The 15,008-nt window shown below is 50.6% G+C and overlaps 3 protein-coding genes across 3 annotated transcripts in view; 1 reads left to right on the top strand and 2 right to left on the bottom strand.

Moving 5' to 3' along the window:
* Positions 1–2,767: 2,767 nt before the first annotated feature.
* LOC100902802 (exosome complex component MTR3) lies at positions 2,768–4,694 on the top strand. The gene is made up of 6 exons (XM_003747266.1): positions 2,768–2,961; positions 3,268–3,316; positions 3,427–3,562; positions 3,780–4,149; positions 4,274–4,357; positions 4,451–4,694. Exons 1-6 carry the CDS (start codon positions 2,872–2,874, stop codon positions 4,535–4,537), a joined length of 816 nt encoding a protein of 271 aa, XP_003747314.1. The 5' UTR covers positions 2,768–2,871; the 3' UTR covers positions 4,538–4,694.
* A 282-nt stretch (positions 4,695–4,976) lies between these two features.
* Positions 4,977–6,060, bottom strand: LOC100902655 (uncharacterized). The gene is made up of 3 exons (XM_003747265.1): positions 5,765–6,060; positions 5,283–5,627; positions 4,977–5,179 (listed from the first exon to the last, which is right to left on the bottom strand). Exons 1-3 carry the CDS (start codon positions 5,883–5,885, stop codon positions 4,983–4,985), a joined length of 663 nt encoding a protein of 220 aa, XP_003747313.1. The 5' UTR covers positions 5,886–6,060; the 3' UTR covers positions 4,977–4,982.
* Positions 6,061–9,221: 3,161 nt separating this feature from the next.
* The window catches only part of Hs2st (Heparan sulfate 2-O-sulfotransferase), a 12,624-nt gene continuing 6,837 nt past the window's right edge, over positions 9,222–15,008 (bottom strand). Inside the window, exons 2-8 of the mRNA XM_018640990.2 lie at positions 11,706–11,913; positions 10,915–11,030; positions 10,600–10,745; positions 10,132–10,270; positions 9,760–9,999; positions 9,553–9,646; positions 9,222–9,433 (exon numbers count right to left, since the gene is read on the bottom strand). Of these exons, the coding sequence (XP_018496506.2) occupies positions 9,222–9,433; positions 9,553–9,646; positions 9,760–9,999; positions 10,132–10,270; positions 10,600–10,745; positions 10,915–11,030; positions 11,706–11,913 (1,155 nt within the window). The remainder of the gene's footprint in view (positions 9,434–9,552; positions 9,647–9,759; positions 10,000–10,131; positions 10,271–10,599; positions 10,746–10,914; positions 11,031–11,705; positions 11,914–15,008) is intronic.

Raw genomic sequence — 15,008 nt, 5'->3', positions numbered from 1 at the left:
GATTTGGAATGAGGCGTCGGGAATGGTTCCGACACCGGAGCCTGTCAGATGTCTCTAACGAATGGTCCTCGATCGAGAATCGCTCCAGTCCGCCTGTTACGAGTGAGGTCTCCGACGAATTCCGTACTCTCTCGGGAGCCGTCGTGAGTCGGGTTCAGCTATACGGTCGGAGCTCCTGCTCACTTCCGTCAGTCTGTCGTCGGGTCGCCAGCTGAGCGAGGTGAATTCACCTCAGACAGGCTCTGATTGCGCACGAGCGGCACATTGTCTTCGGAACATGCACCATGCGCCATCCCTACTGGCACCCCAGACCACTCCACGTACGTAAAAGCGAGCTACAGCACTAACCGCCTTCCGCCAGCCGACAGCCGCGCACCACATGACGCCCACAAAAATATAGCGTAATGACGACAGCGAAGGAGCTCACCGAAAACGTTGTTCGGTTCGTCCCCGAATCCCTTTTGATTTTGAGAAGTTTTTTCAAAGAGCTCTTCGGAGAGTCGGCGTCCCTCCGCTGCGCTCGGCTCGGCTCGGGGGGAGGGGATTCAACGTCGAAGGAGATTCCCGATGCATTTCTCCATATCCAGCGGGTAATAATCAGAGCTCGGAAGTTCAGGCACTCAAAAATCTCAGAAATGGCAGGCGGAAAGGCACTGAAAACCCTCGAAAAAGCACCGAAACTAGGCAAAATAGGCGTTAGAGGCAGGGAAACAAACGCATCGAAGCGCCCATCAGTGTCGTATTGTGAGAATTTCATGTGGTAACATGGACTGCCATCAATGAGTAATCGACGCCGATCCGATACGAGCATTTTACAAGGACGAATTTTTTTTGCGCGCTCTGGCGGAGCATCGGAACTTGTCGAGAGCAAGATGTGCTCCTGGGAACTAGGTTCGCCGACCTCATCTCATCACCGTTCTCAATAAGAAACCCTCAGTTTCCCCCGAAATCCTCGGGATTCGGCCCATCAGAAGTTCGAAAAGGCACTCTAGGCACGAAAAAATGAAACAGGCATTTCACGTCGAAAAATGCCGAAAAAATTCCGAGCTCTTGTAGGTAATAATGCTCCCAGTACCGGAGGTTCCAGAGGGCAAGATGACCTCTCTGCTCACTCAGACACGTGGGGGAGGGGGGAAATTGCTGTCGCCGTGAGGCTTCATTGCACGTTCGAAACTAGCGAGAGGAATATAAGCCCTTGTCTCTGGAGAACCGTCAGTAAGTTCCCCACATGCCACACAAAGTCGTTGACAATAATTCATCGAAACGCGGGCACGATATCAAGTTTTTCGATTTGTTTCTATGCGATGGAGCAAGCCATCTGGGTATCAGACACGCGAACGCAATCCTCAAGGAGCCCAAACCTCCCGCTCGCGTCAGTCCCGGCGAGAAGTCCTGGGCTATTCTACTGGGTCTGTAAATCAGTCGGGTAATCGGCGTAGAACTAAGCTCATTTCATTCTTCCTCACCTACTCCTCCAAAGACGATATATGAAGCTATCTGGTACTTGTACTACTGATTTTCCTTCTCCATGAATTCGACAGGATCCATGGACATGAAACGGCATTAGTTCATGGAGCGTCGTCCATACAGACATACATCGCTTTATGGTGATTGAAATAACTCTTGCTGTAGATCAACAGAGTCTTGAGGCGAAAATTCGCGAATATTGCATTGATACATGATCATTGATCAGTCTCGAGTCGTCGAAACAAGAAGATCCGTTTCGGGATCCAGGTAGAAGGAGACTTCAATGGTCATGTTTCCGGAACCTCCTCCATCGATACATCTACCCAAACCCGAGAGAAAGAAACTGTCTTCTCCTAGACTCTCGTTCTGCCCTGGACGAATTAGAGACTGAACCCCGCAAGTATTTTTCGTCGGCGATCGATCTCTTCACGAAAGTGGTTGCGTTGTTCTTCGTGATTCGTCCCGAGCCCACCTAAATGAGGAATGATTGCAAAGTGATTGAAACCCCGATTCCAGGAGGCCGAAATCCGTCTGAATTGACCAGTGTGAGATGATCCATGACAGGTATATGTACTTTCGCCACAGAATCCCCAGGATGGCTTGTGAACAGAGTTGTACGCCGCGCTGAGCATTGCAAGTCCCACAGACTCAATGCTTGAGCGCCATGGCGTGCCGCGTTCTGGATACGGCGCACAGCATAGCTTGTGAATCGACTGAAGAAATTACAGATTTCGGAGACCGCCTTTTCTCCGTATCTAATTGACGGAATCGAGCCGCCATAATCTTGCCGGTCAAAACTGCCGACGCTGGAAACTTCTCACCACCATGTTTTTCTCGATAGGATGCGTGATCCTCGAGCTTCATCATCCCGAGCCTTTCTTATGGCCTACTTGACCCAGGCGAGGGGAATTTCGAGGTCGGGATGACCTCCTGATGATGCCTCACGAGGAGTCAAGCATATTTGACAATGACAATTCTCTTGAAGAGATGCTTTGCTCTTTCGGATTTAGACGATTAGGTTGTGACCATTTTTCGTGATTCGCACCCCACGTTCGCTACCTACCGGGGGCTACAGCGTAGTTCTTCGCTGAAGCGTGGGATTCTGAGTTTCACCCGGAACGGAGGAATCGGAATCGGAGTCCACTCTAGGAAGAAATAGAGACAAGCTCATCTGGTCGCGACTAGGCGCTCCGCCGCTCACGCACCTTTTCAGGCCGCCTCGCTGTTCTTTCGGGCTCTCGTCATTTCGCGCCACTCGATTCAAAATCTGTTCGCGAACGTAAACAAATCGGTGCGCACATGGAGCGCTAAGACTTCACTTCCGTGCGGTGGTCCCGCGCCGGCTCGACTTCTGAAAATTCCCCGGTTTTCCGCTACGAGTCACGAACCTCCGCAGATTCCAACATGAATTTGGGATCCGACAGGAAAACCAGAGTTGCTGCATCGGTCCCGTACCAGAGGTTCATGGTGCGACCGAGAGAACCAGAGAAAGAGGTCTGTATCCGCGTTTGACGGATAAACGGCGCTGAGTTCCGTCGGTGCCGTTCGAGTAGTAGGCGATCCTATTCGCGTCGAGTGGGTTTGGCTGTCACGTCGAGTTCCATTCGCGGCGGGTTCGCAACTTAGTTCGAAATCGCGTGTTTCATCAGTCATGGATAGTGACGGCATCGAATGAGCTTCGATTCTCGGACTTCAAAAGCGTTTCGTCGCGGAAGGATCCATTGCCTCTTGACGATGCCTCCCCCCCTCCCGCAGTAGGTGCCCGGCTGTTTAGCATTTTCATATTCTACGATTTTTCAGTTCTGTAAGCGCAAAGACGGCCGCCGCGACGAAGAACTAAGGCCCCGGAGTGAGTGAGATACCTATCAGCCTGTTTCGAACTTAGCATTTCTTGTTTAATAGATAGGACGGAGGTCGAGCAGAAATATTTTCTCATGGCTGCTCCATTTCTCATCAAAGTTTTCGAATCCGGCTTGGTCAGCGATGCTTCTGGATCGGGGTATGTGGAACAAGGCAGCACCAAGGTCGTCGCCGCCGTTTTTGGCCCTCGAGAAGTCACCCGCCGGAAAGAGTTCTCGCTCAAAGCGCAACTGAGGTGAGATTTCTCGTCTTCCAACGGCACTCCTTTCGATACCCAGCGACTAGCTGATGCTCGACATGTGGTCCATCGGCTTCATTCGGAAGAGTCGCTCAGCATCCGCTAGCCTAGGGCCCAGACGAGTGATTCGTGTTGCGCATTCCGAAAAGCGACATACGTTGTCATTGGAGTTGAAAAAAACAAATTCACACCAGCTACGTTCCATGATCCTCAGATGTGTTTTCACGTTCGAACCTTTCGCGACCCCGGGGGGAAGACAGGAGAACATCTCCCTGCTGGAACAGAGATATTCCTCTTGGCTTGAAGAGAGTCTCAAGCCTGTCGTGCAGCTAAGACGATATCCGAAAGCTTCAATCGATATCAGGGTTACCTGTCTCGAAAACGATGGCGGTGTCTTGGCGGCAGCTCTCACCGCCTGCGGAATAGCGCTGGCTACCTCCGGCATCGAAACTTTCGATCTCGTCATCGGAGTGAACCTCCGAGCTCACGGGGATCGAGTCCTCATGGACCCCAGTCATGCAGAGGAGGACGCGGCGCCCTCGAGGGAAGGCACCTACGGAAACGTGACGCTCGGATTCATGCCGGTCAGTCTAAGGAGTCATTCGTGCTGTTTCAAGCTCCCGACGAAGGCGGGACCCTTGTTCCTAATGGAGCTAGGTTGATCCAGATCCCCGAATATTCTCGTAACGATTGCTTCTCATTGACCAGGTTTTGTGTCAGATAACCGGACTCCTCCAAACGGGGGACTCGGAACCCGCGACTCTTTGTCAACAAATATCGTCGCTAATTAAGGTTTGTTTGAGTCGATCAGAACCGGCATCATGATACCGCACGAACGATGCTTGTATTCCGCGCTGCGTCCTAAATTTCTCTCATGCGCTTCAGATTGCACACGGCGTTAAGCCTTTGATGGAGGAGTGTCTGATCGATCTCGGTAAACTTCAAGAGAAACTCAGTGAAGTCCAGATGTGATCGCGGTTAAGGGATCTGGAAAGAGGTGGTGTTCGAGCCGCATCCAAACTTGTACATATTGTGCCGTCTGCCTGTCGAGAGCATGAGCTCTTGGAGACCCGACTCATCGATTCAAAATAAATGTGGAGGTCTCAAACAAATGTTCAATAAAGCCGGATTTATTTAACTAACCACGCTACTCTGTATGTCCCAGAGTAGTTCTGATGGGTCCTGGGCACAAACTGTGTGCTCGGAACTATATTTCAGCTCCGGTGGAGCACCGAGCCATCGGTCGCCAGGAGGTAGAGAACGAAGATTCCGGCTTCGACATCCGGATCCACATCACAGCTATGTCGAGTCTCCCTCCGAAGAATAAATTATATATATTATCGTAGATGTCACCACTTCGACACAACTGAATCATTACCCACTCTTTGACCCGGGAGGCTGAGACGAGCAGATCGAATCAAATTAGTTCTCCGAATGCTCCTCTGGGCTTGTCGAGAGACTCCCATTCGGCCAGAATGGTTTCCAGCTGTTCTCTTACGTCGATCATGAGATCGTCAGGCGCGGCTCTTGGCTTCGGGACGCCTACCACTTCGATGAGGCCGGTGCTGTCGTCGAAGTAGAGTTCAGGGGATTCCGGGAGGATCGGGAGAGAATCTAGAAGGAAGATCTCCTTGGAGGTAGAATCGATTTCGTCTCTCCACACGACGCGCGAGAATTGTGGTCAGAGTAGTAAGAAGGATAAGTAGATTCGATAAACCCGAACCCTTGTTGTGTCTCTGCGGCTGATCACTGATGGGGTTTATCCGCGCAACCTCTGAAGGGTTCGGATCGAGGTCGATACGGTCCAGCTGAGCCGTCAAGATATCAGAAATCGGCTCCACTTCCTCTTCCTCAGCCGGGAACTCTGATGAGGTGGAACCTAATCCTTCAGGGCCGGACTCTCTGTCTCCGTGATCCTCCATGTCTCTCCTACCTTCAGGATCTCCCCTGTGAGGGATCACGACCAACGGTTCAGCATCTTCACACCGCGGTTGCAGTATGGAATCGAAATGGTTCATTGACAGCGAGTCATTCGAATCCAGAGGCAGAACGTCTTCGCGAGCTGGGGATCGAAGGCAGGAGTCAGGGTCCTGTTCTTCGCGCTTGACAAAGACACCCATTACGGGTAATAGACTGAGCAAGATGAATCCCCGTCATTTATGTGGATTTCGCGCTATATCACTCATCGGAATATCTCACCGGTCCCTACAACTGTTGATTCTCTACGCCTGATCTCCTCGAAGACTTTCTTCAACATTTTCCGGCGGTAACGCAACCACTGCCGACCAGGGAAGGGGTTCTCTCGTCGTTTCGCTTTCATGGCCACGAAGCTTGCTTTTCGCTCGGGGCTCTGACGATAGCCCGCGAACGAAGTTTTCTTGGAGCTCGCGGAAGATCTATGCTACAACATCCAGCAGGCCCGGGTCCGATATTCGCAGCTCCACCGTTCGAGCTCTTGTTTTTCACGCTAAGAACACATGTAAACCGCGCGTACTTGTCCAGACGAGATTCGTGCTACACTTCCGCATATTGAATATGTCCGGGACGTCTTCAAATCGGCGTGCCATCTTGGAGGCGACGACCAACCCTTCTTGGATCCAGAAGCAAAGCTCCACCTCCTCTTTGGACCCGATCATACCACGAAATCCCATGGTTCCCATAATATTCTTAAGGAGCTTCACATCGAGAGGCATTCAATGAGTGGGATTCGGTCGGGCAGGGAACGCCGTAATCAGTCGTTCTGTGAAGAATCATGTCATGCTCCTAGGGGAGATGGATACGGAGCTCATGGTCATGCTCGAAACCGAGAGAACCATGGGTGCTCACGAGTCCGGAATCTGGATACTTCATGTTGCTCCCTCTACGTTCTTTCGATGAACACTTGAATGGAATAGGGATTCGACTATCGGACCGAAACCTATACGTTGGCGAATCGGCATGCTTTCGCTGATCTGACACCAGGTGATTAAGGAACGGCTGACAGCGTTTTTTCGCTCTCTGCTGCTGTAGAAGGAGCGGATTCTTCGATCCCCGGAAATGGGCCGGCAATTCGCGAAGGGAACTTGATTCCAGAACTCGAATGAGGAATTGCCGTTTTCATGATTTTGATACAATTAATTTATTCCCAAGTAAAACGTCGCGAGGATTTTATGTATAAGTATGTATATATGTATATATACTTCTGTGTTTAAGTAATGTGTACTGCGTGGAATCTTTTCGACGAGTGTCGCGGGTTTTCGCATTTTTCGACGTGAATGTGACAATTCAGTATCAAGTTATCAATCAGGGGAAGATCTGCCATAGAGACTTAATCCTGATACAAATCAAAATAGAACACGTGATATGCAGAGACAAAATATCCGTCAGAAGCGATGAACGCCTTCGGAACGATGCGCCATCGACTTGGATGGCGTAAACTTTTCTGAGATTGGTCTGATGATTTCCCTCTCTCGAGTCGGGAAAATAAGCAAGTGGCGTCATACGTTCAGAGACCGGCTCTCTAGCTGAGTAGAGGGTAAAGGGGGACGCAAGTTGAACCGCGCTTACGATTCACATCATTGAGAAGATGAATACTCTTGACAGGTCGAAGGAAACATTTTCGACTGAATTGAAAGAACATCAACAGCCTACCTAAAGACGACTAGTCGAACAACTGAACAGCTGAACATAAACGACATCGAACGCTGATAGAGTATGGCCGCTCCGATTTTCGAGCATGATCGCAAGTGACAGCAAGCTATTTCGTGTCTCACTATTGGTTTTCGCTCTCGTTTTGAAGTTACAGTGAAAATAACGTAGCTGGCAAGGCAGCAGATTCGAGTGTCAAGCGAAAGGCGTAGACAAGCGGCTCCGTGGAAAACGGAGCCCGGGTGTTTGCTGGAGGAACGCGACAGTGTGCTCACATGCACTGAGTTCCCGCTCTCCGGAGAGAGCTTCTAATTACTTAAAGTGTAAGTGATTGTTTTGATTGTGATTGTCAGTGGATAGGTTGAGAGAGTGGAGGTCGGGGCAGGTGGCGAACAGCTGCAGGTGCAGAATCCTCTCCACGTCAAGACAAGCATACGTACGATTCGGAGATCATTCTTCCATCCCTTGTTCGTCCGATTAAGCGGTACGTCAACATAAGCGCGTAGGTAGCACGGCAGTCCTTCCGGCTCATCGCTGAGAGACCGAATTCTGTCCGGTAGGTTGAAATTTTGGTCCCCGAGGAGGGAATCGCTCAATGACCCTCGGCCTGAACTGCTACGATTGCGAAATCGTCGACGAAACGATAAGGATGCCGTGGCAAGGGTTCGTCATCGACCCACCTAAGCAGTAGAATCAGCCGTCGGGGGATCCGCTTCATCTACCACATGAAAGACTGTGAACCGCAAGAGAAGCTCACTCGGTATTGTTGACAGATTGCTCTCTTATTGCTACGCATACATCATTGAGTCGTGTCCGTCGTTCAATTTTCTGGTAGTCACCTATCGATCGTGATATCTATAACAAGCCACACTGGGCCGCTTAAAGCCATACGCTGACGAAAGTGAAGAGGGAATCAACTGTTTCCGCTCATTCTCTGCGCCGTCTCCGACTCAGACGCATGGCGGAGCGGCGAAGAAACGAGATCTATACCGTTATGTCTCACGCACAGTTAGATAACGAGCAAACGTTTCGTATTCGTTCCCGATGTCGTCGAACGTGTTCCTGCCCGTTCGAAAATGATTGTACATAGCATCTCAAGTTTGTGGCGGTCGGTATCTAGGAGAGACGGTCAATATGAAAGACAATTGGTCAACCCCGAGAGAAGAGCACTGACTCCGGGCAAGAGGCCGATAGATCTGTGTGGACCTCGTCTGCAATATCGGTTGATCTGATAATATTTTTTCCGTATCTTTCGACCAAACATAATGATTAATGTCGCCATCGAGAATCTGTTTTTGTCGGCGCTCCCTCCCGGGCTGAGGGGTCCGTCCGGAAGCTCGCTCTCGCTACGCGAGAATTTGTTCGGGACAAGCTCCAATGTTGCTCTGATTCGCCCGGTAATACCGTTCCAGAGACGTGTCGACGATCTCAAAGTTGGGGATGAGCTATATGCTTTGGTCATGTCAGGCAGGATATCTGGATGATTCGTTCGTGAGCCTCGGGATATTCAAGGAGAAAGACAAGAGCGAAGACGGACATAATTGGACGAAAGACGAGAGCTGCCCATTCTTCCGTTGATTAGAAAATATCCAAGAAGTCTTTCCTCAGATGCGAAACTGGCTCTCCGGCGCACAGCAATTGAATCACCGCTCGTCCACTCGTTGGACATTTCTCTCTTGCATTCACTCTGGAACTCGCACAGCGCGCCCTCTACCACGAGGCAAAACTTCTCGCTCAAGAATCGATCGGAGCGAGCACGAGACATGGTCAAATGTGAAAGCTGCTCGCTAACCCCAATCGTGAAAGCCCCTCGGTTACTTTGAATCACAGCGGATTCTGGAATGGCTACTGGACCTTCCTTCAATAATGTAGGTGGGTGCGCTCGAACAACGGTGCTCCTTGCCACCGGAACAACCGAAACGGATCGAAGTATTTCCGGATTGATGACGCATTATTCCCGTCGATCCCGCTGGAAGACCCATCGTCGCGGCGATAAGCAACGAGGAATCCCGTATACCAGGAGCGTCGATCACCAGCGCTTCTTTGGTCGAATTTTCTCGAAGAAGAATTGCTGTGAGCCCTGTTCGCTATTGAGCTTATCCTTTATGGAGTTGAAGTGTCTCTTCGCGAATTCGTAGAACTCCGATTCGAGTAAGTAGGTTGGCCATTGCTTGATCAACGCCACTGTCTCGGCGTTGACTGGCTTTTTGTTCGAAGTTTTCCTCAGGTGCGACTTTTTGCCTGCGGAAAAAAGAGCTCTTGGAATTCAGTCCTGATCGTGCCTACGACTCGAAATGACTCAGAGACACTCGAACGTCCGATGCAACCATTCGACAGATCCAATCGACGAGGGACATTACCGCTGTGGAACAACTGGGAGGCTCCTCGGAAGAAACGCGGTAAGACAACTTCCAGGATGTCAACAAAGTCCTGTAGCTGCTCCGTTGTCCCGACCTGGAATCGGAATATTCAGCCATGTTCAGCCAGAGGAGTCTCTTATCTCTGATTTTAGGCGACTCGTGAGAGGAAACGCAATCTCTGAGAAACAGGAATGATTCATTGCTAACCAGAAGATATTTGTTTATAAGATTCATTTTAGCCTGTTCCAGGGCCCATCGACTGCCGGGTTGCCAGCAGTTCGGCGTGTGACCGCAGAAGAAAGGAATCTGGAGCCACATCTTATCCTCGGAGCAATCCTGCCCCATCTGTTTGACGCATTCATCGAACGTTCGTTTGTCTCCGCTTCGTCTACGTTGAAGATGTGGTCGGAAGTCGTCCCCGTTGCGGAGAAAGTAGTAGTAGCTGACCTGAAGAGGGAGACAGATTAAATCTTGATTTATGGGCTGTCATTTCGCGTTTTGTTCGGGTGGACCCTCGAACTCGAGGTTGCAAATACGACTCGGAATGAAAACAGCGAAGACAGGTGGCTCAGTATTTACCAGCCGTTCAAGCGGTTCGCGGACGATATTGATGTAGATCGGCGGTGGCATCCCGAAACGAGCGAAATCCAGGAATGCCACGTGTCCATGATACATTGAAGGTCTCATCGACTCCCATTGCGAAATGTTCACTGAGTACCTGAACGAGTGACGATTCTCTTGTTAAGTATTGAGGCCAGCTCTCATTTCCGAATCGCTCAACAATCGATTGTCCAGTACGCTCAAAATAGCCCTTTCGGAGCATTCGCACGTCAAACGTAATTAGACTCGACTCCTCCAAAGCAGACTTCGTAGCTAGGGTCGGACAGTCCAACCGAGTCCTCTCTCCGATTCCCTGAAGCCTTCACGACTCTAATCTCCGAGACTGCGGAGCTCGAGCTGCTAAATCCAATGATCCAAGAGGAAACAGGCTTGATGCGTTCGATCGGTCAATCGTGCAAGGGGTTCCGACTCCATGATCTGACTCACCTCATTTGGTCGGCGATGGACATGACGTGCATGTTACGACTTGTGTTGATGTGAAGGACGAAAAACTTGTTTTTTACACAAAGGTCGTAAGCAACTCCAGTGAAGGACGTCGATGCCGTTTTCGGAACTCGATTGTAAATTATGACCTGCAAAAGTCAGCCGTTCACGGATTCAGTAGCCATGGCATCGGCTTCAAGTCGAAAGTCCGCGCGGTAATGGATCGGCGTGATCTCGATCTTACGATAGTTCGGATTTCCATCGATCAGAGCTATTTAATGAAAAATGAAGGAAGAGGGTTCGCATTGTTAAACAAACCTGATTCTCGAATGTTTTTAGAGGGAGTCCTAAGGATTCATCTAAATCTTCGTTCTGGGAGGATTGCTCTCCTATCGCAGAATAACGGTTGAAATTAAGCCGTGCGAGCATTTTGCCTGTGGAATAAGTTCGAACTCAGGCCCTTCCGATCCAACGATCATGAGGTTCACTTCACGGTACTAATCAACTTCATCCATTAGACCCGGAGCATGAGGAGAGCTTAAGATTCCGTCGCTGAAATCTGATTCCCGAGCCACCCCGACGAAGAGATTTCCACGCAACGCCAGACTCGAGAGACGGTTCTCTCACGGAAGGATAACTCGGATTCAAGAGGTCGAAACCAAAAACTAATCGCGTAAGTCCTGAAGTCGAAAGCCAAAGCACGAGTTGATTGATGGTCCGTTCGTCGACTTGAGGTCACATTTCATAAACTGAATCCACGTCGCTTCTCACAACAATCGACTCTGAGGCAGCCGTCACGCTGATCTCATCGCTAGTTCATGGCCATCTTCCTAGAATTATGACATCAAAGGGAATCTCGCGAGCGCTGTGAGTGATGATATCGTAATCTAGCTATGGTCGACTAGGAGCGAACTCGGGAGCTTCACGTAGGTACGTGCTTCGCTCAGAAGAGTGATCTTTTCTCGAATACGGTACGCCCCGAGATTTGATCGGTGGACAGCGCCAAACCTTTCAGCCCTTCTGAATAGGTCTAGAGCGAATGGTGCATATTTAGACGTTCATGAGATACTCAACGGAGGGTAGCGATTTTCGGTGCTGAAAGGACTCACCCATGTATTGATTGGTTTCCTCGATGGTTCTCATTCGATGTTCGAGCTCGGTAAATAGTAGAAACCACACACCAAAAAATACGAGCCCCGCAAACACCCGCCACAAAGCGGGAGTTCGCGCCACGGAGGAGAACATCTCAAGGCTGCGGGTCGTCACATCCTGCTTATAATGTTTCGAAGAGGCCGACTGATGGGTCAAGAGCTGCAGCTTCAATTCGGAGGACATGCAACTGAGAGCACGGCCGACTCGGAGGCCAAACCGTACTTTGCCCCCGACACTGCGCTGTCTCAGTCGTCAGACATGGAGAAGTTGTTCCTTGCTCGTATCAGCAGCAGCAGCTGAGACACCAGAGCAGACGACAGCAGCGGCGATCGATTGGAGCGAAAGAACTTTACAATCTCCTCGCGCACCGACTATGGTATTCCTTCGAGGCGTTTCACATAACAATCAGAATCTCTTGGATGACCGCAAGAATTCCCGCTGACGTGCTCCTTGGTAAGATGATCCGGGCTTATCTTTCCTCGAGAATGAGGGAGGTCGAGATATTCTCTCTCATTCCGTGTAGTCCAGTCGCTAAATCTCGGAAGTCCGTGGATCAGGCTAGTCCCTTGAATTTCGATAACCGGGTTCCCGAAAGCTCCCGAATAAGATATGGCTCTGATGAACTTGCGTAATAAATCAGAATTCGCTCTTAAATGATCGTCTCTGCGCTGAATCATGGTATGGGCATCCGAGTCATGCGAGAACGGGACTCCTTAGGTTTATCCATGGAAAACCCGTACCTCGGATATTGGAGAGACCGGATATAAGCGACCATTTTCAGTTCCCCGAGAGGTCTCCTATAAGCGGTTTAGACTGTATCTCTATTAGGGTATGAGTCTCAGCTGCACTTTGCACGAGGGGTGGCAAACGCCTTCAGCACTCGGCCACCCGTCGGTATATTCCGATGCACCAGAGGTTCTCGAGGTGTCATCCCGGTCTCTTGTTCCAGGTGGATGGCTTGGAAGTCGCCGCAGGTAGTGCTTCTATTGTTCTCCAGATCGGAGAGGAACAGCGCTACGCCCGGTTCTCATCAAAGCTCATTGTACCGATATCAATCTCGAATAGAGTGTGTACGCTGAAGATTCACTCCCTAAGTCCAGGACTCCCTGAGGAGGGAGCTGTCCCCCATTCAGAGATTGAACGCCTTGAAGTACACAGGGTACTCAGCTAATTGCATCGCAAGTCACGGAAATGCTCGATCAGCGACGAGGAAGCTACTCGGACCGGTCACGGGAATCTCAGAAGCCATCGGCCGGCCGAGGAGAAGTCGGAACAACATGCTCACGGCAAGAGTCCAAGAGAGTGCGCGAAGAGCGGAGCTTTCCGGCCGCGTATCTCGGAAGAAGCCATCGGTGTCAGGGAGTTTTCAGGCTAACTCACAGCCAGCTCCTCCTGATATGTGGAGAAAACGATTCAGTGTTAATTATTGAGTTCTGTGCTTAGAGGTAGGGAAGTAACGACGTGGCATCAACTGTCTGGACTACTGAATAACTTCTATAACGAAGTTATCAGCCTTTTTATTGGAACCGGAATCGATAGAGGGCGAGGAGGACCTAACATTCCTCCCTTTCTCCCGAGGGAGTGAGTCCTGCAAGTCGCCTGTAATCGACCGGGGGAAGTAGACGGGGAGACCTTCTTAAAACCGAGTCTGGGCTAGAGTCCGCGAAAATAGGACCCAGAAGTTCCTCATTGTCCACGCTCAGAGGTTCCGGTGCGCCCTGAGCCCTTTTCCGGACCTGGTTCCTGTGACGTACGTGCTCTTTCCCGTCCATCGAAACCAAAACCAGGGCGTCGCCCCTGAAACCGCTGATTTCACCTCGGACCCGGGAGCCATTGGCCAGCTCTATCGTGATTTCCTCTCCCAAAGATAGAGAACGTGGAAGCGTGCCATGCTGGGTGTCGAAATACTCCTTCATACGTCGTTGGTAAGAGGTGGGAGAGAAATCCGAGACCGGCTCCTTGCGGAAGGAATCGAGAGGCGTTCGGAGCTTGCGTCCGAAAAACAGTTCGGCCGGTGTTAAGTCACCGATAGCGGAACACGGAGTATAATTGTAAGCGGCCACCGCTTCATCCAGGGACTTCGGATCAGAAGAAATCGCGTTCTTTAACGTTGCGACCATCCTCTCCGCCTGGCCGTTGCTTTGCGGATGTCGAGGAGCAATACGCAGGACCTAACATTAATCTTCGATGAATCAAGATTCGATCAGTTCGGCCCGGAAGGTTGCTGGTCGGGCTGCCGTCGTCTGCGCGTCGGCCGCACGATACCGCCCAAGTTCCGCAATACGCTAAAAATACGGTCGAGTATTGAGGAGGGTGCATGCTGGTCTGGGGCTGCTCTTCTGAAAAAGAACGGGGTTCGATCTATCCACCGAAATACGGGCATCATGAAGGAACCTCGAAGAAACTCTCGGTAAACCTGAATCCGATCGAGAATCTGAGAGATGCTGTTGACCGTCGCAGTCGCATCACTTGCGACGAATCCGCAAGCTCAGAGAAATTGTGAAACAAAGCTCGGTACGAAACGCCTCGGGATGTTTGCGTGGAGCTAGTGAAGTCTATACGGAAAGTAGATGCATCGATTTGAACGACACCCGACCGATTCTCGAGCCTGATTGGACTTTTTCCGCCCAATGAAATAGGATGGATTTCGCTTGAGATTTCTCTCGGATTTCCTCGATAGGATTTCATTGGTGGGCCGATGAAACGGCATGCGCACCGGAAAGCTTGTCTTCAGTATGGCGGATTAGCCATCTCCTCCCGCAGAATCGGATCAGTTTCTGGGTCACTATGAGTGAATCGAAGAAGTTTCGCACTGTGTTCAGTTTCGGGGTTGGTTCCAATTTAGAAGCGTCATTTTCAATTAGTCGACGGGAGTTATCCGTTATATGCCCCTGTCGTCCTCGCTCCTCTGATCGAGATCGCGCAAAATCTGATTGAGAGAGAATAAGCACCGTGCCGAAATTTTCAACACACCAAAAATCAAGCACCATCGCTTAACGGGGGAATGCGCTCACGCGTAGCCACACAATCCAACCCCTGTTGATGGATCGGTCTCCCGATCCTGAGTCCGAAAGCTCTCGGTCAACCTGCAAGAGTTGAATGATGATCAGTCTGGGCTGCGTAGCGCCGCAAGCATCCGAGACTTCCCAATTCCGTACAGTAGCGCTTCCACCTCGGGGCTGTATGGGGCTAAAGCACCCCCCCCCCTAGGACATTGTTTCTTTATGGTGAAGTATAGGAGCGGGTCGCCATTTTGGATT

The sequence above is a fragment of the Galendromus occidentalis genome, unplaced genomic scaffold (genome assembly GCF_000255335.2).
Source record: "Galendromus occidentalis unplaced genomic scaffold, Mocc_1.1 scf7180000077515, whole genome shotgun sequence".
In the NCBI taxonomy this organism is placed as follows: Eukaryota; Metazoa; Arthropoda; class Arachnida; order Mesostigmata; family Phytoseiidae; genus Galendromus; species Galendromus occidentalis.
Note: the sequence above shows the minus strand (reverse complement) of the source record. Positions and strands in the feature narration are given on the sequence as shown.